The sequence below is a fragment of the Pogona vitticeps genome, chromosome 5 (genome assembly GCF_051106095.1).
Source record: "Pogona vitticeps strain Pit_001003342236 chromosome 5, PviZW2.1, whole genome shotgun sequence".
NCBI classification, from domain to species: Eukaryota; Metazoa; Chordata; class Lepidosauria; order Squamata; family Agamidae; genus Pogona; species Pogona vitticeps.
In genome coordinates, this window is record NC_135787.1 from 103,365,754 (window position 1) to 103,390,077 (window position 24,324).

The window sequence follows — 24,324 nt, forward strand, 5'->3', positions numbered from 1 at the left end:
TCAAATCAAGAGCTGAGAATCAAGCCTGTACAGCCACAACCACATTTCTGCTTCTTGCTGGTTAGGAATGGAGGAGAAATTTCTCTGATTTTCATTTTATTACCAAATTGATATTTCCTGATTTAATGTGCGAATTGGAACAGAATTTGATTTTCAAAGTTCTCCAAATTGTGATGCAGTCTTCCAGTTTAAAAAAAAAAACAGATAGGGAAATTTAGGAGAAATTTGTATGTAAAATGACATACAGATGCACTGAGTCCCATTTTTTTAGGGGGGAAAGGTGGTGGGGAAATGAATTATTAGAGAAAAATGGCTATATCTGGGGAGCTTTGAAAAAATATCATTTTTGTATTCTTGAGCAGACTTTGTAAAATACTGTAAAAATGATGAAATGGTAAAAAATGAACTGAAAGCATTATTGAAAGTGAATCTGGAAGATATGTCAATTCCTACTGTTGATACTAAAGCAGGACAGAATGTTTGAATCTACTTTTCTAAATGAGATATGCAATATAGAAAGACTAAACAAAGATGAAAATCTCACATAAAAGGAAGGTTGTATAAACAATTATTTTAAAGGGCAAGTGCGTAAAACCACAAATGCACTGGCAGAAAAATTCATTTTCCTCACATGCTAGTGCACAGTGAGCTTCCAGCTGAGATGTCTTGTGTCCTACACTATTCTTATTGTCAGTCTGTCCATTTTATCCATTTAGAGCTGATCAGCAGGCGTGGGAGCAGAACCTTCCTGACTGTAATACCCTGGCTGCAGAACTATCTGTTAAGATAAACCTGCTTAAAAGCCAGACACTGTATACATTTCAGAAGAGGATGTTTTTTGATGGTCTTCTAAGTTTCTTCTGTGCACTTCTTATGAATGAGGGAAAACAGGTGACTGTATAGGAGCAAGTGCCCAGGGATCAAGAAATTTTGAACAGAGTGTTACCTGGTCAGAAGTGGTGACTGATGCGCTGGGACAGGCAGGGGAGGGGAGAGAAAACTGCGTTCATGAAAAAGGAAATAGGGTAGAAACAAATTACATTCATAACCCAGCTCCCTGAATAGGCAAAGAGTGAGATACAAACCAGCTGCCTCATCTACAAGATGTGGTCAAGGCGGTAAAACACAATGTTTCCCAATTATGACCTGTGCAAGGTGGCAGAATGGTTATGCCAGGCCTCTATAAGAACAGTAATTGTTCCTTCTCTCAGGCTTGGCTTTCCTCAGGGAGAAAGGCAGGATCTGAGCCTACATAAATCACAACAAAATATTCCCCTACCTGCACTACTTGATCTGAGCCCACTTTTTTAAAAAGTAAGATATTCACCATACTGCCTCTCTCCCTATCTCTTTTCAGACACTGCCATCTCTATGGATCAGTTCTGCCAGTAGCTATTGTTTTCTAATTGGCACCTGCAGAATCAAGTCTGTAGGTGCCAATTAGAAAACATTAGTATGTATATGTTTGTGAGTATACCACACAAGCACACACTCACTCACTTTCTCTCACATACAGTGGGGTCTTGACTTGAGAACTTAATCCATATTGGAAGGCGGTTCTCAAGTCAAAAAGTCTGTAACTCAAGTCTCCATTGACCTACAGTGCATTGAAAACCGATTAATCCCGTAACAGGCCGTTTTTGTTCCATTTTGGTTTTTTTCTGGTCTGTAAGTCAAATCTCAGTCTGCAAGTCAAACCTAAATTTTGCGGCCAGAGAAGTCTGTAACTCAAAAAGTCTGTAAGACAAGCCGTCTGTAAGTCAAGGGTCCACTGTATGCTTGCCTTGATAGATCACTATATTTTTTGACTAAAATACCTATACTTTTTGGTTTTCATTTGAACTGGGCATTTAAAAATATTTGTTCATTTGCACGGTATTATTACTATTTCTCCTTCTATTTGTTGTTCTGTGTTTTAGATTATAAGCCCCTAAGAAAACAGGGCTTTCTTATTCCTTTTAAACCCTTATTTGCAGAGTAATTTGCACTGATGGCTCTAAATAAATAAATAATGATGATGAAAAATCAGGCCAAAAGTCAGAAACAATGGAATTAAAATCAATGTCATTGTATATTGGGTTAGGTATTTTTTTTAATGGTTACTTGTTCATTTCAGATCTTTAAGGTTGCTGCTCAGGCACCATAACAAGCAGCTAAAGACTCCACAAGAAGAAAAGAATCTAAATTGTTTTAATCCTATGCAAATATTGTGCACTTCAACAAAACCTGAATAGTGAAATTATGCTGATGCTTGTAGTTTGGTTAGCTTTCTGCTGCTGGTTGTGAATGAGCACAATAAGCTGTTTTGGGGGTTCTTGAGAAAGCTGAAGAGGCCATAAAATTATAAAGCATAAATTTACATAGCAGAAACTTGGCAGCAGACTCTCTTTGATCTGACAGTTTCACTTTAGCTTTCGAAGCAAAGGGAAATGCCTGCAGAGAGGGAAAGCATGCTAGGAATTCAATATTCAAAAGCGGGCCAATTATGAAAGCTGAACAGAAATATTCCACCCCTCCACTTTCTTTCTCAGGCAATGTTGGGAAAAGAGAGGGCAGAGAAACATCAAAGCCTCACTAAATCATTCAGCATTTTGTTTCCCTACTTTTGGTCCTGATTTCAGTAATAAATTATTCTATTGATTAGCTGGAGTCTTTCATATTAGAGCCTACATGTTTCTTCTTCTATCAACCCCTTAACACTCTGACTCACCAGGTATCAACTAAGCAATACTGTATGTCAAAATAACAGAACAACAGAACTGGAAGGGATTACAACTAATCCAAAATCCACACCTAAACCCTCCCTGACAAACAGTCCTCTAACCTCTTTTCACAAACTTCCAGTAAGGTGCAGACATCTTGCCAAGACTTCTGGAACTCTCATATTTTTTTCTGCACAATCTTTAATATGTTGGTGCCCAGCCTAGCAAAGACCCTCTGAACATTTGGTTGAAATCTCATCTCCCATCCACATATCTGTGCTCAGCAGGTATTCTGAAGCAGACCAAACTGTCTTTGTGTCTCAGATTGAAGAAAACTATCTTATGACAACCTTTGTTAAACCAATTATCTATTACTCAATTTTTTTGTATTGGGCTGCATGTCACATTAAAAGGCAGTGGTTACGCTTCTTCTAGTATAAGTCAAATAGCCTTCAAAGAAGAAGGTGTCAGTTCAGCCCAAGTCCTGTGAGTTCCTGACCAATCTTAAGTAATGGTAAACACTCTTGGGCTTTGTGGTGAAAAGCTTACAAGATAATGGAAGTTTCTGTCACATGTACAGTGGTGCCTCGCATAGTGACGTTAATAGGTGCAGCAAAAATCGTTGCAAAGCGATTTCGTCTTTATGCGATTTTAAAAAGCCCATAGGAATGCATTGAAACCCCTTCAGTGTGTTCCTATGGGCTTAAAACTGACCTTTAAGCGAAGATCCTCCATACGGCGGCCATTTTCACTGCCCGGTAAGCGAGGAATCCGTCCCTAAACACAGCGGCCGGCCATTTTTTTACCTGGCGGCCATATTGGAACCACCGATCAGCTGGGGGAAAATCATTGCTTTGCCATAATCGGTAATCGAAACAGGATATCGATCATTGCAAAGCGATTTTTCCCCATTTAAAACATCACAATGCGATTGCAAAAGCGATCACAAAAAGTTTGTCGGTATGCGATTTCGTCGTTAAACGGGGCGCCCGTTAAGCGAGGCACCACTGTATAAGGTCTGTTGCCTGCTATTGCTTTAAGGTGGACATATGATTCCTATGGCTTCCATGAATGTGTTTGCTCTAATTATAGGTGGTAAACTAGCTCAGAAACTGGGACACTTCTTAGAAAAATAACCTATTAGCAAAGATTGCACACTATAAGTCACATGCCTTTCTTAATCCATGTTGTTGAATTTGGCTCTGCTTCTCTTGCTTCGAGCACAGCCATAGCATCTCACTTTCTCCCATACAATTAATGCAAGCACAGTCACCAGGTGACACCTGCATACAAACCACAAACATATAGCCTGGAAAGTATCTGTGCAGGTTTAGAACAGCTGCAGCTGTGCTTGGAAGTCCAAGGCACAAAGGAGCAGGAACTGTTTCTCATATACTACTTTCAAGCACCTACTTGAATCTTAACCCTTTGTAAAGCCTTTCGCATATCTCCCTGAGCCTTACTGAAACAGATGGGTTTTGTAACTGAATACCAATGAATTAATTACATTGTTGTCTGTTTTATTCTTCCCTCCACCTTAGCCCCGTCTTCCCCACACGTTCTCCACCATTATAAGCAGGAACATACTTTTTTCTTCCATAAATAAGGAAACAAACAAGCAAATTTAGCTACATGGTCTATAAAACCAGAAAGCAGAATTAGTGATATTCGTTATAGGGCTACATTTTAAAATGTTAGTGTACAAGTCCTTCAGAGGTTAGGCATTAAAAACTTGGGATGGAGGGATAAATAGAAGAGTCTCAAAATCATCCTGACTGAACACTGGCCAAATCCTGTTGCATAATTGATGGCGATTTTTGGCTTTAAAGGTTCCACCTTCAACCTGAGGCTCCCAAAGGCTTCCCTAGGAGAAAAGAGAGCCCAAGGCAGCAACAGACCCTGAAGGAGGTGAGAAAGGTATCTTTCAAGCTGCACTGGACGCCAAGTTACGCCACAGGATTTTGCCCATTACAACACTTCCCACTTTAGGACTTAACTACCTATGGTTCCCACAGTCATGCCATCAGAGCAGGATTCTTCTCTTTCTCCAACTCAATTCCAAATCCCTGCTTGTTTTAGAGCCCTGAAGGATCCAAGAGCTTGCCTTTTTATATTTTGGAGGCACAACATAAAACATCACCCAACTTGTTGCATTGCAAAGCACTATGGATCACTGTGGCTGAAACCCATTAGTAGTAATAATCAAAATTATAAACTTAATAACTTGAGAGGCCCACATTTTTTGGTGGCAGGTGTATAGCAACACTAACAGAGAATGAGCAACCAAATGAAGGCAAATGCATTATCTATTAGAGCAAAAACAAGAAAGAGTTAGAGGTTACCTCTTTTTTTAATATGGTATGGCTTACATCCTAATAAATTAAGAATGCATAAAAAAGGAGAACAAATGAGAACAAATTATTCACACACCTATAAAGAAGAAGGATAATACCACAGACAAAAAAAAAATCCTTGTAATAACACCTAGGAATTTTTTTTAAATGGTCCTGGATGGTAATATAGTTTAGTTTTGAATGTGAGAGTTTGATAAACAAGGGAATATCAGGGTTGCTGAGGTCATTTGTAGGGGGTGTTATGGGCCCTGAAATGCTCCCATGCCAGTGAAAGTCGTTCTCTCTGGATTTTGTCTCATTGATTTAACTGTCTGTGTGTGTGTGTGTGTGTGTGTGTGTGTGTGTGTGTGTGTGTGTGTGTGTGTGTGTGTGTGTGTGTGTGTGTGTGTGTGTGTGTGAGAGAGAGAGAGAGAGAGAGAGAGAGAGAGAGAGAGAGAGAGAGAGAGAGAGAGAGAGAGAGAGAGAGAGATTGTAATGAACAAGTTTGCATTCACAGGTAGCCCCTACACAGCGGTCTTCCATGCTAGGTGCCATGTGAAAAAGAGGAAGCTGCTTCTTCATCCTAATAACACCAGCTGCTGCTCAGAGGCACAAAGCTCTCTCCCCTGGTGCTGCTGTCACTATCATTTAGGTGGCAGGTTAAAAAGTCTAGTTCTCTCTGGTTCTCAATCAGAGCTTGGAAGTAACAGCAAGCAGCATAGCAACCCATAACTAGTTACTTCTGAGGTACTGAGGCATAACAAAGTTACATTTCAAAAGTAATGAGAAGGAATGAAGTTGCTTCTCTGACACAACAAGCAATATTTTCTAGCTACTTTCAAATGTTACTTTAAAAGTTCCCGCAGGGGTCTCAAACTGTGGCCCTCCAGATGTTCTTGGACTTCAACTCCCAGAAATCCTGGCCAGCAGAGGTGGTGCTGAAGGCTTCTGGGAGCTGTAGGCTAAGAACATCTGGAGGGCCACAGTTTGAGACCCACTTTAGAGGTATTCTAATAAATATTTTTCATTTTAAGCCTACTAAACTCTTACTAGACCTAACTTCCTCGCCCCCGTGTTTGCCTAGAGCTCAGTTATTGCAATGCCAGGCACTCTTTTATTTATTTATTCATTTAACTTTATAAGTCATTTTGAATGTCTTCTTCATAGAAAATAAGTGGATATAAACAGATAGACTGAATTACTTGAAGGAAACACATGGTGATTTTCAATGGAACTTAGGGTAGATTTATATGATACAGATATATATGTGGACATTTATGCCTTGACCAGGCTTCAAGTGGTAAAAACAACTTTTAATGCCATCTTAGGTGGCTGGGTATTTTGCACATGTGAAGCTTCTCTGTATTTGCCGAGATATCACCACACTTGTGGCACCTGGCACAAGGAACCCTGCTGTGCTAATGTGGTTTGCTAACGGGGACAGACAGTAATGTTTAAGATGATTACCCCTTCCATAGGGTCTCAGATGTTATACTACAAGATTAGGGGAGTCCTACATATCCTGTTTCCCCCTACATTCTGTAACATACAAAGTTATACATGATACCAATCCAGAAATCATAACCATATAGGCCAGGTCCTATACACAATGTGATCTATGGACTTACTTCCATTAAATGAAATACTGCCTGTATGTGTGTAACAAAACCCATCTTTAAGGGAGATGGGAGGGGAGGGGCAGAATTTAGCGCAGAGAAAAAATGGGAAGAAAGGAGGCCTTCAAGACTTTTTCTGCCTGCTACTTCATCATTCTCAACTGCTCCTGCTAAAGCATTTCCTCTCAAACAAAAGGGAAGAAAGGACCAATGAAGTTGCAATGCCCATCTCTGTATTTATGGCACACATTATTGTTATTATATGCTATAAAGCTGCATCCAACTTATAGGGAACTTAAAATTTACTATGCTTAAGACTCAACTCCAGTTGCCAATCCCAACTAAAGTTGACTCAATGAATCAACAGTGGAATGGTGAGCCAATACCTGTGCAAATCCCACTGGCTGAAATCGTGTTGTGCAGCTCCACATGTATAACAGGGATGATGATGTCATTATCAGTCACAAATTGCCACTGATTAAAGACAACACTGATGTGCATGAGGCTCATTAACAATGTGCTGAAGTCGTGTGCATCCCAAAATCACCAAAAGAAGCCTTGAAAATCTGTGCAATTTGCCACTGCTAATAACACCATTTCTGCTGTGGACATGGAGTCACACAACAGGCTTTTAGCCATTGATTCAGTTGGTCTAAATGAGTTGGTCTCATTTAGGATTTATTTCTATTTCCAAAACCACATGTTCTATTAACAGTGTTATAAAGACACTATCAGGAATTCTGGCAGTCTACACATACATCCAGTCCACAAAACAGTTCTTTCAGGAAATCTCTCTTTAAGCTCTTATGAGTTCTTTCTACCCAACTACAAATATATTTCAATAATTCATTTACATCTGTATATTTTTAATTATCACCAAGGAATACTGTTGCAAAAATTAAATCATACCATCATTTATCCTTCTCTAACACAGAAGGATAACATAAAACTTGCTTTCACAAAAGATGAAGCAAACAGGAGGTACAGTAATCAGCAAAGTGAAAAAAGGAGTTTTCTGTATCATCTAGTCAGAATGACATGAGTATAAAAGCAAAATTATATATTTCATCTCAACACTAATGGAGTGGGGAGAAGAATGATCTCCCTGGTTTGTATTTTTAAAGTAAAATCAAACCAAAGTCTAAACTGGTTTATGCTGTAAACGGGGAAAAAATCTGAGTCAGAAATAAACAGTGTTACTCATCTTGACTATCCTGAGAAAATTCCTGGGGAAGAAGAGGTGGGGGGAGGGGGAAGACCGAGATAAATACAAGACCGTACCTGTTCCAGGTAGCGTTGGAGCAGGCCCGTCGCTGCTGGGTCCCCCGCTCATCCAAGGCTGTCGGCTCTCTCTTGCCCAGATCACTGAGGCTGGGCGAACTCATGAACTTCAACCTGCGAAGAGTCCTCATGGTCAAATGTGTTGTTTTGTGCGTGGCAGCTAGAGAAACACCATCCTTTTAACAACACACACGCACGCAGCCGGAGCAGCAGCACCAAGGCAAGCGGTTCTCCGTTTGCTGTTCAAAAATGAAACTTAAAAAAACAAAAAACAAAAAAAGAAGAGAGAACCAGTCTCTACAGAACACACCTCCGCCAGCAAGAAAACAAACCTTTAATCAGATCAACTCTGACGTCATAAATTGCAGTTAATAATTTCTCCATGTGATTTTATTTTAAGCTGAACTTCAGCTGCTGTTCCAAATGTACAGGAAAGCCCTTTAAACCTCGATGTTGCAGATGTTTTTCTTTCCTCCTTTCTGTTCTTAAAAAAAATAATTTTATCCAGCATGCATGTTCCACCTGCTGTAGTAAAGACTGCTTCCTTCCCTGAGTTCTTAGAGGTTTCTTTCCTCCACCCTCTTCTCTTCTAATTGGAGATGACGCCAAGGGAGGGGGGGGAGAAATCTACGTCTGGAGATTTTATTGGAAAGTTTCATAATTACGGACGCTTTCCCACATTTCAACACACACATTCAAACACACAATCCCTCTTTCACTATAGCAAAGAGCAAGGTCTGGAACTTGCTTAAGAAGTTGTTTAAACTGAAAGCACACAAGAGATAAGCCGCATGAACAGGACAGGCCTGTTCAAGGGGACTTGTCTGTTTTAGAGTACTATAGAGACAGGCTGCAGTGCTGGTTGTCGTAGTAGCTTCCTTACTCTCCCCACATCCATGTCCCCTAACAGTTTTTAGGACTCAGCTTTACAATTTGGAAGCTTTACAGTCAACCAGCACATTATGCTGTAACCGTGAGCAATTGTAGTGAACTCCCAATAAGCCTTCATAAGGAGGAGGGGGTCTGATCTTCCAATTGCTATTTATTATATAAGGACCTATATTTATCACTGATATTATTCATTATTAGTACACATCTCACACTTTACAAACATAATAACACGACTCAAGCCCTTATTTTATTTTACTAATGTATATATTTGCTGGATTTTAAGACTGCAGTCCTTCCAAAGTAGCTTAGAAAACATGCACCTCTGCAATGGTGTACTCAAAACAAACCAAAACAAACACACCAACACATGCAAGAGATCGCAACAAACTCAAGTTTGCATATGGTGGTTTCATTGCCCATGCTGGCTGGAAATAGCAGGAATAACAGTCCAACCCAGCTGAATAACACCCAAATGGGGAAAGCTGATCTAATAGAAAAGGCAATGTTTCATAAACTACTCCTGGTACTCTTTCTAGCAGCTAGGCAAATGGTTGTTTCATACAGGTTGCCTTCTAGTGCTGTCTGGGAATTGCACGTGTGCAATCACCAAAAAACAATACGAACAAAAACACATTAAAAAACCCAACCAAACATATATATATACATACACTGGGATAGGAGAATGCTTTGGTGACAAATAAGAGACTTTGGGTCCCTAATCAGATTGCTGCTTCCCCACTGAATTAACAACAGGGAGGCAATAACTCTGGTTTCTAAGGGGCCATGGGCGGGGTGGCTTTATATTCCCCCACCCCATCCCACTTAGCTCAGTGCTTCAACAACATGAAAACAGTGGTCCCATCGGATTCTTTTTCATTATGAAGGCAGGCCCCTCCCAATAACCCTTGATCTGGAACCCTGTGCCTCAGTACTAGCAATACCTTATAGAAGTGATATATTTGAGGTCTTTGAAAAGGAGAGCAGAGATGGGAGGAGGGCATGGAGCCTCACACCAAATCTTAAAGCTGCTTCATACAATCCATGGAAAATGGGCAGGGCATCCTTTGTTTAGCATGGTGTCACAGGATCACTTAAGTCTGATAATGAAAAGCCAGCACAATCTAAAAGGCATTTTTCAAAGATATGCTCAGAATTTAATTTTACCAAGTCTCCAGAAGAAAGGAGAGTCCACATTTTTCCTACTTTCATGTAGATTTGCATATAGCTAGTATAATGTCTAGCAGCAGTTCACAACCTTTTTGCAATACAAATGCAGGAATAGGTGATACCTTTAATCGACCATTAATAATATAAAACACATACAAACACAAAACAAAAACAAAAAATAGAGAGCTTTCGATGATAAATCATCTTCTTCAAGGAATTATTTCAAACTGCCAGCTGAAGAAGAGCTCGAAACCAACATGCATGCTGCAGCTGTTTCCATCTAAGAAGCTTACCTGGCCTCTACACCATCAGCCATGTGAATTTGGGACATTAAAAACAACACATAAGTTTGGAACTGCCCACAAGAATTTGATGCACAGTCTTGAAGAAGATGATTTATCATCGAAAGCTTGCTGTCTGTTTTTTTTATATATATTCTTAATGGTCGTATCACCTGCTCCTGCATTATTTAACAAAGAGCTATGACCCATATATGAGGCAACCCATGACCTCCCCTCCAGGAAACATTACACAACCCCCTTGGAGATCACAACCCCCAGGTTGGCAATCTCTGATTTACAGTATGTTCTTGCTTGATTTCATGAGAAAGCAGTCCTTAAAAAGAGTTAAGTCCAAGAAAGGAGTTAAATGTTGGTTAGAAACGACATCTGGGGCTAGAACCCGAGAAAGGTGCAATCTCTACCACCTAAGTCACACTGAGATGCTTCCAGAGGAAAGGTTTCCCAAGTGGCCTGGTGTTAGTGACTTGGAGGGCTTCCCTCTTGGCTGACCTTACCTGTTACTGTTGCCCATTCCTTGTATGTTCACTGCCTCCATTTCTGTGTGGGAGTTACAGTTCAACATCATGGATGAATAGCTATGGACTGCCTCATTCTTTATGGTTTTGTATTCTTTGATTCAAAGTCACTCCTATAAAGCTGTGGTTTTTGAGCCAGCTAAATGTGTGCTGAGGTTTAGTCACTGAGGCTGCTAGCCAAACAGGAGGGAAGAGGGGGAGGGAAAAATGCTGCACACCACCACAAATATCCTCATTCTGTCCAGATGTGTCCCTTATTCATTTACTGAAATTTACTAAAACAGCTGCATCCTCCTCATTCTGTACCACCAACAATTTTTCTCTCCAGAAGGCTGACTACCATGTTTTCCCGAAAATAAGACAGGGCCTTATATTAATTTTTGCTCCAAAAATGCATTAGGGCTTATTTTCAGGGGATGTTTTATTTCTATTTTTTTCATGTATCATAATCTACATTTTTTCAAATACAGTCATGTCATCTTCTTCTGGTTGCTGCACAATGGTGGAGGGCGGGGTTTCACTTAACTGGGGCTTATTTTTGGGGTAGGGCTTATATTACGAGCATCCTGAAAAATCCTACCAGGGCTTATTTTCAGGTTAGGTCTTATTTTCGAGGAAACAGGATAATGGCTGGTACGTAGGATGGATGTCCTCTACAAATAAGCAGTCCAAGAGTATGTGGTTGTGATATGTGGTCTGCATTAGCATAGACATAATTGACTGTAACTGCCCTTGATAATGGTGACTGGAAAAATGACTGGCTCATATTTAATTTCCATCCTGATGCCCAGGTTGGTGTACCCCACCTTCAATGTAGCAAATGGTTAGCTTCTGTTAAACATCTACACAAGTAAGCAGAGGGGAAGGAAGAGAGGATTATAGCAACCTGCCTCCACCTTCATTTAAAGCTGGTCAGCTCTGTACCTCTGTACATGCTCACCCACCCCCTTTCAGTGTTTGCCAACTGAGTACATGCAGTCACATGCTTGCTGAAGGTGCATCCCCTGGTGGTCACAGCCAGTCACTGCAACTCCATACAAGTGGGACTGGTGGCACGCATTGCTGTAGTGTATCCTCACTTCCCAACAAGTGTTCCCTTTCAGATATGGAGCCAGCCAGCCATTTAATTTATTTCAAATAATCCAGCCAGCCAGATTAAAAGACAGTAACAACCTCCTACAGTGTTCTGTTGACAGGAGCTGATGGGATCTGTCAACAGCTGTGTTGCATGATGATCTACTGAACTGCAGGCGGAAGTGTCCTCAGATGCCAGACATCACTCTAGCTAACTGGGACATGCTTAAGCAACAAAGTTTTTCTGGGCTTTGCTATGTTTTTGTATCCTTGGTTGACCTTTTGCCTTGCTCATTGCTCCTGCCCCTGGTTTTAATTTTGGATGTTATTTAATCTTCAGTTCTGACAATTGGCTTTGCCCCATAGCCCCTATCCCTACCTTTTAGCTCACTTTTGGCTGCCTCCCTGGCTCAAGTTCTGACTATATGCCATTTTTATTTTTCATTTGACACAACACAGGATGTCAAGTCTTTACTGGTCTGCTTCACTGGTGGAGTTAATCCTTTTTTCGATTCTTTGTTTCTGTATGCCTCAGAGCTAGCTAAATCTTGCTCATAATGTCCCCTTGTTTCCCAGTGGCCTCCTTTCGGCACCAATTTTGTCAGTTTTCAATCTCCACATTTCCACAACATCTGATTAAAATATGATTCAAATTTCACTCCCAGACTAAAGCAGCCCCCCTTTTTTCTGTCTTGGGCTCTGTATCAAAATTATCTTCAAAAGGCATAAGAACCCATAAAAACTTATACATCCTAGACCATTTGGGTGGAAGAGGATATACAGTGGTGCCTCACTTAACATTGTTAATTCATTCCAGGGAAATGGCTGTAGAGCAAAAACATCGTAAAGCAAAAATAAAAAACCCATTGAAACGCATTAAAACCCGGTTAATGCATTACAATGGGCTAAAAACTCACTGTCCAGCGGAGATCCTCCATACGGTGGCCATTTTCGGTGCCTGTCTAGTGAGGAATCCATCCTAGAAAACAGTGGGGGGCCACTTTCTTCAGCTGGAGGCCATTTTGGAACCCGACAATCAGCTGTTCGCTGATCGTCCTAATGCGAAAAATCGGTTCCCGAAGCAGGGAACCGATCATTGCACAGCAGATTTTTGCCCATAGGAAGCATCATTTTGCGGATTTGTCGTTATACGGGGCAATTGTAAAGCGAGGCACGATTGTATGTCATAATGTATACATTCTTTAATCCTAACATTGTCAGGGAAACAGTCAAGCCAAATTCCCTCCAAATAATTAACAAAATAAGGCAGTTCAGCACTGACCCCATCTACTTAATGGACAACAACCCACTAGATCAGAGGTTGTCAACTCCTGGTCTGTGACCTGGTGCCAGTCTGTGGCCAGAGCCGGACCAGGCCGTGGAGACAGACCTCCTGCCCCCTCGCATGCACTCCCCTCCCCACAACTGCTTTGCACACGCGTGTCAGTGCTGGTGTGAGCGCTCCCCCACCCCTTCCCGCATTCGCCCGCATAAAGGGGTGGGCATGCAGGTGTTCCTGCGAATGCGCGAAGGGGTGGTGGAGCACTCATGCTGGTGCTGGCAGGTACGCATGCTCCCCCACTGCTTTGCGCATGCGCCCAAGCACGGCTGTGTGTGTGCCTTGCCTTCCTCAGAGGCTCAGCCAGTCTGCGGTCCCAAAAAAGTTGGGGACCGCTGCCCTAGATAATGGCTAAAATCGAGGAAAAGTTTTTTGAACACCGCTCAAGCTCTATATAGTACGCCAGAAGAGGCTAGGCTAAACCAGCGCAGAACAAAGGCAACACACTATGCTGAATGGATGAATACTGAAGAGTGTCTCCCACTAGAATAAAACTCTAGCTGGACTATCTGAAAGTCACTTAATAGACTCCAAAGTCAAGTAGGAAGATCAAAGAATAATCAACTAAAATGGGGCTACTTGGATACAGGACAAATTTTCTGTGACTGTTGAGGAAGTCAATCAATGCAGCACTTATGTGCATGCTATTTATGTCCCAGCATGCATAGTCTAATCATCTTAATATATTAATTTATTTTTAATTTTATCTATATTTCATATATGTCCATAATTTTAAATGGCACAATGCTCTGATACAAATAGAGAAAGGAAGTCCCTATTTTCCATTCCTCCCCCAATGACATTTTTGTGACATTTTGCCATGCCCACAGAAAGGCAAGGTGTGTGTTTGATCCTCATTGGGCAATCCGGTTTTATTCTACCAACCTGTCTTTATTCTTCCTTTCCCCTTCTGTAAACCTGGGCAGTCTCCCAAGTATGCAGAAATTTCTACTCTATTCGTGGGTGGCCCTTTTTCCTAGCCTTGCTGACTAGGACAGGATCACAATGCTTGCTGTTAGAAAGAATGACAACGATTTAATGCTTCAGAAACTCTGCTCACTGTGTGAAGTTCAACCAAAGTATCAAAGAAAGTTCATGCAGTAACAACTGAGAAAGAATGACTGGAAACTCCCTGTTCACCTTACTGCTGTGTAGGTTGTTCTCAAAGTTGCCTACGTTGCAGAATGTTAATTGGTTCCCTGAGTACTATGACCTTGATGTAACAGTCAGAATGTTACAGGACTGCCACATGGGGAAGTATCTTTGAAAACTTGCTGCATCAAGATGGTGTATTCTATAGAAGAATACTTCATCATAGCTGGCACATGTGCATTCTATGTGCTAAAATATATGTGTTATGTGAATGTGTGTATTCTGAATTGCTCTGCCACCCACCCCCCTTTAAATTTGGCAGTTTGGGGAAGAGACAGAATTATAGGTTATGACCACCAGATTCAACCCAGATTGTCCTATGCTTTAAAAATTTATATTAACCATTGCAAACACATAGGCAAGTCTATCTTTATAGCATGCAGCTGCAGAATCTATACAGTTGTTTATGATATATTTTTAAAACTATAGCACTGCCAAGAGCTAAGAGAAATATTTAGAAGCAAAGTATTTTATTACTACATTTGTGATTAAAGCTTCCCAGAATGATACAATGGATAAGATGCTGGGTTGGGATCAGAGATTCTCAGGTTCCAACCTCACTCTACTATGAAAACTCACAGGGTGATACTGGTAAAGGCACTTTGTTGGGCAACTAATCCAAGAAAGTCCCAGCCACCACAGCCAGTGGCTACCAGGAACATTGTGGGAGTCGCAGCCAAAAAGGAGCTCTCTCAAGCTGTTTACTATTTAGTTTAACAAGCACGAGCGCATGACTGCAAAAAGAAAAGGATGATGGAGTAGGTGAAAAATTGCCATTCTGATTTTTAATGCAAAATTCAAAGTTCAGATTTGCACACTGAAAGCATAAGTAACTAAATTTAAAGTGTAACATCTCAAACTAGGTAATATAACTGTATCAACTATTATGAGGTTCCACTTAGCATTATATTTCGGTTATCAACGATTGTGTGCCAACCAGCTAGTACTATCAAGAAGCAAATACAGTAGTACTGAAATCAAATATCTTTACATTTGCAGAACTGATAGGTGTGGCAAAAAGGGCAACAATCTGAAACCTTGTGTCAGTGTTGTCCCTTAGCCTGTGCTACAATTTTTGAGTTGTAGAAATACAGCCTCCACAAACTCTTGAAGAAAAGCATAGATTCCATCCTGAACTATGTGTTCTTTGCAGTCAAACTAATTCAACATGGCATAAGAAGCACTTGTTCCTTTTTCAGGTACAATTCAAAGCAGCAGGCAGCAGGATGGTGCCCACACATTTATGGCTTTCAAAATAATGAGGACCTCTTTTTCTGTTGCAAAGCATATGAGATGTGCCTGGATCAGATTTGCCTAGGCTTTGTTGCTGTTGTTTTTTTGTTTTTAATTCTTGGAAGATTTCATTCCTAATGCATTGCATATCTTCTAACTCTGTGTAAGGATTTTTATTGTAAATCAGACTGAGAACCTGCATAGGACAAAAATGAAAATACGCTATACATTTGAAAACATATTGTATTTTTCCGTGTATAAACGACGCTTTTTCCTAAAAGCATTAGAGGAAAAATTTGAGGGTTGTTTTATACACGGAAGGAGGTGGAGGTGAAGGAGCAGCTGTGCTTGGCAGCCTCTCATGGCTACCCATTGAACGCTGCCACCGCCTCCAGATTGCCTCCTCTAGCGCCACTTGTGGGCTCCCTTCGGGCAGGGGACAAGGCGGCGACATGAGCCGGAGGTGAGCCCCAGCACTGGAGGAGGCAACTGGGTGGTGGTGGCGGCGGCAGGAGGCAGAGGTGCAGCCATGCTGGGCCAACCCTTGCACTGCCCATTGACTGCTCCTCCACTCCCAGCAAGGGTCAAAATTGGGGGTCATCTTATACATTGGGGAGGTTGTATACATGGAAAAATATGATATATATGAATAAATAAATAGATAAGCTGTAGGCCTTATCATGGACAAATGATGCTCAGAACTGAAAGATTAAATAACAAAACACTCAAGATACCTAACCTTGCTTTTAATCTTTGGACAGTGAAATACTCTAATTTAGTAACATGAATCCATACTACCCATTTTACCTTTACTGGGCAATGCCAAGTAGTCATAAAATACTACACAAGCTTTTGAGTTGCTCCGCATTCTTTACTGGGCAGGAAGTTAAACAAAGGAATGTAGAGGAAGCAAAAGTGGCTAATTTTAAAGCCATGGAGTTTGTACTGTATCTGGATCAAATCTTAAGATGAAAAAGGAGAAGGGGCACTGACAATCAAAATAAACTCAATTGATACCAGAAACCCTTCCAAGTGTTATCAGAAAGAAGCAAGAAAAGAAGGGGAGAGTGCCCCCCTTTTTCCCCAAAACCCAAGTTTATTTCTGTGGACTAGCCATTCTTGGGGGGGCATATTTGAAGGGGGCCACAGATTGGTAGCAATTCTTCACAGTCTATATCTTTTTCATGTTGTATTTATGGCCATGGCCAAAAACAATTGAGAATGCCTGGACCAGAGCATAAACAACCTATCTTGAATACACAAATATTTGCCTTTATTGTTTTCTCAAAAATGAGACATGACTATTAAACATGCTGTTAAATTTCAAAAGCATGGCACCAAAGGCTACTGGGAAGAAGATAATGGGAGAATTAGGATAAACCTTAATGCCTGGTTTGATGCTGGGACTTCTCTTATCTGGTTTTAGAAGCCTTCACTCTCATGCAATTTTTCAACAACTATATGGATACAATCTCCATGGCATGCAGTAAACATACCAACCACAAAAAACATTTGAAAAGGAAATTTCTTTCTTGTCTCACTCTGTTCTTTTTCTCCCAGGAAAACATCCCTCCTATTTTATTTGCAAGGGTGAACCATTGGGTCTCTTGCACATTTACAACCCTACTGTCTTTCAGGATACCAGCGATTTCCACATGTCAGCGTTTAAGTTTCCCTGTTGAAAATGCCTCCCTCTGTTGGCTGGCTGGCTGTGATGCAACTGAGAGGCACCGAAAGCTTAATCTTTAAAAACTTGTCATGAGAAATTTTGAATTGTTAAAGTTCCTCAGCACCATAATATCATTAATTTTTAATTCACCTAGTATCTTAGTTCTATAGATTACACTTCATTTATTTAAATTTATGTGCTTCTTTCCCACCAAAAAGTTCTCAAGCCAATTTCTAATAAAAACAGTTAAAACATACTGGTACTGTAAATAAACAGGCAAGCAAGCAAGCAAGCAAGCAAGCAAGCAAACAAACAAACAAACAAACAAACAAACTGTATTAACCCAGTAACAAGACACTTAAAAACAAAGCATATACAGTTAACAGATTCTAGAATCCATTACCGAGTACACAAGGAAGTCTGGTAGAAGATATGGATATTAACTTAAATAATAGAAATAATATAGAGATCAGTTTTGAAAAAAAAATTCAATTCCTAGTAGAACTCTTACCTCATCAGATGATATTGTTAATTAAATATAATTAATGGGGCAATGCAATATCGTTTCTTCTATTCTTTACCTATTACTAAATGCTATCTTAAAAAGAGATCTTTATTTTGCTGAAAACAGAGTGCAGCCAGGCTCACATAAGGGATTATATGCCTACGGGGCAATTATGGTAGGGTTCTCTGTTGCCTAATCTGTTCCTTTCTTACCTAGACTAATCATCTCAAATGACTTCACTTCCTGTCACTTTGTCCATCTCTCCTAAGCACATACATAGCCCCATAATTTACCTCTACCTCTCTCTCTCTCTCTCTCTCTCTCTCTCTCTCTCTCTCTAGTTGTACGTACAATAATAAACATCTTATTTTACTTAAAATCAGTATTGCCACTTATTCAAAATATTTCTGTATTTGACACTTTTAAACGCTTTATGTTACAGTATCTGAGTGAGACATTTAGTTCATAGGACAACAGGCACAAAAACAGGAGATTAACTTATCAGGATATGAATTTGGGGACATCCGTTGGATGACACCCCGGGGAAGCCCTCACTGGAGTGGTCTTTCTCACAGGCAAACCCAGAGCTTCCAGCAAGCAACCTTGCTCTGGAACAGACTGAGGCCAAGAAAGAGCCTAAGCCTTTAGAACTGAGAGTTTACCTTCAGATGAGAGGAGCTTTGTAGCAGAGTTTGAGAGCAAGCTAACCCTATGCCCTCCAGAATGGCAAAGCCTAAACAGGCAAAGCAGAACTGTCTTGTTCAGAAGAGGGATTCAGCTGCAGGTTCTCTTCTGTGGCACAACATGGGCAAAAAAGAGTTGCACTAGCACTCTTTAGATATTCTGGGGCTCATCTGCACATTTAATGGACACACTTATGGAAGGAGAAAATTATATTCTGCACTCTATAGATTTTGCCTATTAAGCCTCACAGGATAATGAGGAGGAGGAAGAAGGTGATGATAATGATGGTAATAATAGCAGCAGCAGCAAAAACAGCAATAGCAACATGGATGACAAGCAACTCAAATTACTCCCCTGTTTGAAAACAGGAGAAAGAAAACTCTGCAATCTGCATTGGAGTACCAGAACATAGGGAAGTTATCATGTTGCCTAGGCAACTCTCTGTCTTAGCACTGTGCTGCAACACAACACAAGAAAAGTAAAATGGTATGGATTATCTTGTCAGTGATAGTCTACTACTTGCCAAATCTTCATTTCCCTATAAATTGTCTCATGAGTGATAATATAGACTTGTTTTAGAAATAACACACATGTGCTGCATCCAGTTGGACACTGTCATGGCAGGCAAGGCTCCACAAAAGACCACTTTCTCCCTAGTGCCAATTCTGTGGCAGGCAGGAGAGAGCTGGGAGCATTTCAGGCATCACATGCAAAGAATAACAAGCCCTAACAGCTACCAGAGTCCTCTTGACCTGAAGACTTGTGGCACTTTTTTAAAATGACTCTAGAGTAAAATCCCAATATATTTGAGGCCAACAGGATTTTGGCTGTTTTCTGAGGAATGCTAGCTCCATTTTATTATGACAGTACAATGGTGCCTCACTTTATGATTGCCCCGGTTAACAACGAAATCGCATTACGACGAAGTTTTTGCGATCGCTTTTGCAACCGCAAAACGATGTTTCCTATGGGGGAATTTCGCTTTGCGATGATGGGTTCCCTGCTTCGGGAACCGATTCTTCACAAAACGATGATTTTCCAACAGCTGATTGGTGGTTTCAAAATGGCTGCCGGGTAAACAAAATGGCCCACCGCTGTTTTCTGGGACAGATTCCTCGCATTACAGGCACCGAAAATGGCCGCCCTAAGGAGGATCTTCGCTGGACGGTGTGTTTCAAGCCCTTTGGAGTGCATTAAACGGGTTTTAATGTGTTTCAATGGTTTTTTTTCTTTTCGCATTACGACATTTTCGTTCTATAGCGATTTTGCTGGAACGAATTAACGTTGTAATGTGAGGCACCACTGTAGTACTTATTTACATAGGATACTTACTAAAGGTGATCATTCTGCCACGCCCTTGTGTAGGCTTGTCCAGTGTAACTGAGATCCATCAAGTCAAATGGTGCCAGTGATCCTCAACCTTGGGCCTCCAGATGTTCTTGGACTACAGCTCACAGAAGCCTTCACCACCACCTCTGCTGGCCAGGATTTCTGGGAGTTGAAGTCCAAGAACATCTGGAGACCCAAGGTTGGGGACCACTATTTTAGGCAATTTGAGAACAGCAGCCAAAACAGGCGGGCCTGTCAAGGGCTACTGGAGAACACATTTCTCACAGGCAGTTTTTAGCATGATGGGTTGTGTAGACCTGTCCTTCTACCTCAAGCACAGACACAGTGCATTTGAGACATTAATGAAACTAAGGCTGCCACCTGGATCTTCATTTCAACAGTACAGTTTGGTGAATCTATTTTGGTGCTTTAGAAGGTTGTGCATTTTGTTTCTATGGGGGGAGTGGGGAGGAAGACCTAGTTTTCCTCAAACACTCTCTTAACTGAATCTTCTTTTCCTGTTCTGAGGAAAGAGATGTTCACTTCCTTCACACGTTTGGATGAGGAAGGGGAGTACAACTAAGAAAACAAACAGCACAACTCTGTGACACACTGTTCAAAGAAAAGGAGGAGGACTTTTACAGGACTTATCTCATTCTTGGAGAATTCCCTGAATTCTGCTCTCATGGGCAGCTGCCTTTAGGGTCTACAGGGTTGGATGACCTTGCACAAATAACAAACCAAGAGCATTATAGCTGAATAAACAGCACAAGAACATTGAGGAGGAGCTTACCTGCTGAAGAGTTCAGAGAATAGGACTAAACTGAAGTATTCAAAAACTGTAGCTCTTCTTTACCTCCCAGTGTCACAACTGGATAATTCAGGCAGTACACACAAGTTGCATGAAGTAATGCAGAAGAAGCAGCTCTGCAGATTTAATAAGTTGCATTAGATATAATTATTTTGCCAGTGGTAAGTCTTTGTGCTTTTGATCTAACACCTCAGTCCTCATGCCCTACTGGAACTCAGCTGGTAACGAAGCCTGAACCCATGCAACTCAAACCACAACATAATGTTTCCCTGTTTATCCCATGCCTCAGCTTCCAAGCCCTTCCTCTACTTACGTACTAGTGTAAAATTTTGGCTTGTTAATTCCTTGTAGCAGCAACTTTTCCACTTGTAAGCACCATGCACATTGGTTCTGCAGACATATAACAAAGAAGCAGCATCTCAAGCCAAGTTTAATTATGGACTGCTCTCCTGGAAGTACAAAAGCTGAATGGCTTCCACTATTAACACTAACAAGACTACAGCATAGCATTTGCATACAGATTGTTTTTAGCTTTCAAAGTACTTCCACATACATTATCTGAGGAATTACTATAATAATCCTATAAGGCAGGGTTGGGAATGGAGATGGACATGACTTAAATCATGCCTTTTCATACGAAGATCTCCACGTGGCACCATGCACGTTCCCTCCCCCCGCCTCCCAGATGCCTGTTTGCTCATAAGCCTCCATGCGCCGCCTCCATCTTTGGCTGCCCAGTCTGGGAAGGAGCTCAAGCTTCTATTCCCTGCCTCTTCCAGCAACCAACCACTCAGATGAGGAGGTGGAACAGGATTCTCCCTGCAGCCATTGAATGGTTGGCTGCTGGAGGAGGCAGGGAAGGAAAGCCCAAACACCTTCCTGGACTGGGCAGCCAGAGATGGAGGATGACTGTGATGGTGCGTGGAGGCTTGTGAGTGAGGCAGCGATCCAGGAGTGGTGCCACACGGATATCTTCGTATTTAACTCATGCCTATCTCTAGTTTGGAATCATGTTGGAATTCCTAAAAAGAAAAGCAACTTCTGCTTGTGAAGGTGACTAGGAGAGGTGCTTGTGCATTAAAACAAGGCACAGAGACCTTGCCTGCCTCTTGCTTTGGACCTATCGAAGTGCTTTTACAAAAGTTAGACTTCTGATCATTTATATGTTTTCTAGGGCTGGTGTTGCCCAGAGTGGGTCCAGGGGTCCCCAAGGTTTTTGGAGCATGCCCAACACTGCTGAAAGGTAAAGTAAGACATCATTTTAACAATCCTTTATAATAATCTGACATTGTTATCTCCATATTTCATAAACAGAGCCAAGGATGAGAGAAAGCAATTGCCCAAGGCTACAGGAAAGACACAACAAAGGTGTCTTTTATTTAGAAAGGCTTTAAACTCTAATTGGTAGATTCATGCCAATAACATTTCAACTGATTAGCCAGTTAATCAACATAGCACAAAGGTTTAATAACACATTTATTTTTCTACTTTTGTGGTTTATTTGTAAGACCATTTTGATTCTGGTGTGTTCCTCAAGCAGGGAACAAAACAGAAAATATTACAGTTGATCTTTTCTATGTTCACCATTTTGAGCTCACTGAATGAAAAGTGGGTGTATGTGAAATAATAAGTAGGCTTCTTCTCTCTGTTATGGAGCCCTCCAGCAGTTGTGAAGATAACCACATCACAAAAAACAATGTCATTTCCAAGGTAAGGTGGTGCTGACGGATACCTGTATTTGTAATTCAGGCTTTGTTTTATCCTTCCCTACTTAGCTTACAAAAGAATTTATGCATTCTTTCTTTGAGTATCATAAAGTTGATGAGTTTGCTCATCCAGCCCTAAACTACCCCCCCCCCTTTAGAACGTAAGATGAGATACCATGGAAAGTACAGAAAATTCAAATCTCATCAAGTACATCACAACCAAAGGCCATCAACTTAAAAGCAATATGATAGAAACAAAATAAGTAACAATAATCCGAAGCAAACAACTTACAAATGTCACTGTCCACGATATAATGCAACTATACAGTGCTCAGAGAATGGTTTGAAGAATCGTTTACCAGTTTCTTTCTTGCTGTATGCGTCAACTGAACAGAATTTTGCAACCTTAAGAGTAATTTTGCTTAAACAATCAGGAAAAAAAAGAGGTAGACGTAGTGCTTAGCAGATCTACCTCAGAATCTTTTTAAAATAGGAGATTTTAATGTATGCTGAATATCTTTATAAAATGGACAATATAATAAACATGTTCAGTTGCCTCAGTTGTACCTAATAAGCAAGGACAAAAGTGCTGCAAATAAGGGACACGGGAGTACTTTTCTTTCAGTAAGTTTGATGGTGGTACACTGACCTATGCCAAGATGAAAACTCTAGGATAACTGCTCACTTCTAAATTAAAAGGCTGATCTGCCAGGGCAAAGATTTTATTATAATTCCTGGGCACTGGATAATGTGCGACCTGAGCTCTGTCCACCTGGTGAAAAACATCCCACATCTGTTGTTTGATCGTGCCTTTTTCTTTCATAGAGACTGAGCAAGAGTGGATTCTTAGTAATAACTTTCCAACACACCCCAAGTGTATCTGACGAAAGAGATTGTAATCCATGTAAACTCCCACTGGACTAATCCATTAGTCCTTAAGTGCTACAATGTCCCAGTTTGTTTAAATTCTTGTTTTGTTTTTCTTACACTTTCTGAGACTAATAAGGCTATCTCTCCGAAAAGTTGTGGAAACATTGTGTGCCATCTAGACTACCATAGTGTTCCACCAGTGGTATGTGTACTACTGGTTGAGAGCCACTGATTTAATCTGCAAATGGGGTCCTGCCCTAACACAATTGCTAATCAGGTGGTTACAGGGGAAGGACAGAAGAGCATGTACAAGATTTCCTCCTTGTACATGTTAAGGAACAAAACACGCCTCCTTCGCACATACAAAATTTAGCAGTCAGTTTAACACAAGCACCTGCCTGCCATTGTCATATATTGTTTCCAGCTGTACTCCTAAATAAGAAGCCTTAAATTTGATCTAGCCGATCTGTCTACACAGGACTGTTAAACAAACAGCTGTATAGTTTTATCACAAAGCAGATGGTGAAGAATGTCTATTATCTTTCTCCCTCCTTCCAACCATGTGACTTAGGCTCAGATGTTTGTAAAAGAGCTAGTGAAATCCACTTCCTGGACCTCAGGCATTAACAACAGCTATCTGTATGAAGTAGGGCAGATGGATATTCCCATCACACAGCTGTTTCGGTGGTGGCAAACCTGCCAGATTTGTTGAAAGCAGGTGCTGCAGCACCACAGATGGCTGACAAAAAATCACAAACCTTGCATATCCATTTCAGGGCTTAGCTTAACTGCACATTCCATTGGTTAGCCATTAAGCCAAACTTTCAGATTCTCGTACTTTACCAACTTTTAAAAATACATCATCTGATGAAGAATTCTGTGAAAACCCGAAAGCTTGCATAGTAATGAAGAATTATAGATGGGCCTTACAAAGATAAGTCCCAAGGAGGTGCCCTTGTAGATTTTGAACTTCGTATAAAACCAGCAACACACACTTAGGAGCAAGGAGCAGCTGCATCATTATATCATCACCTGTTAACCCAAGTGGTTGCAGATTTGACAGAGTTAACAAGCTTAGTCCTGTGGTTAACTGGTAAAGTCTACCAAAAAGCTAGGCCCTAAATTTATTTATTCAATGTCCTGCC

The 24,324-nt window shown here is 40.9% G+C and overlaps 1 protein-coding gene across 13 annotated transcripts in view; it reads right to left on the reverse strand.

Moving 5' to 3' along the window:
• Positions 1-24,324, reverse strand: part of PRR5 (proline rich 5) — a 106,532-nt gene that overhangs the window by 43,519 nt on the left and 38,689 nt on the right. For 4 of the 13 annotated variants that reach the window (XM_078394179.1, XM_073000863.2, XM_078394178.1 and 1 more), the window contains exons 2-3: positions 20,586-20,719; positions 7,933-8,187 (exon numbers count right to left, since the gene is read on the reverse strand). In XM_078394179.1, the coding sequence (XP_078250305.1) occupies positions 7,933-8,063 (131 nt within the window). In that variant the 5' untranslated portion in view covers positions 8,064-8,187; positions 20,586-20,719. Of the gene's footprint in view, positions 1-7,932; positions 8,188-8,264; positions 13,344-20,585; positions 20,720-24,324 lie in introns of those variants that run through there. The other 9 variants (XM_078394177.1, XM_078394180.1, XM_073000864.2 and 6 more) reach the window with 5 other exon arrangements.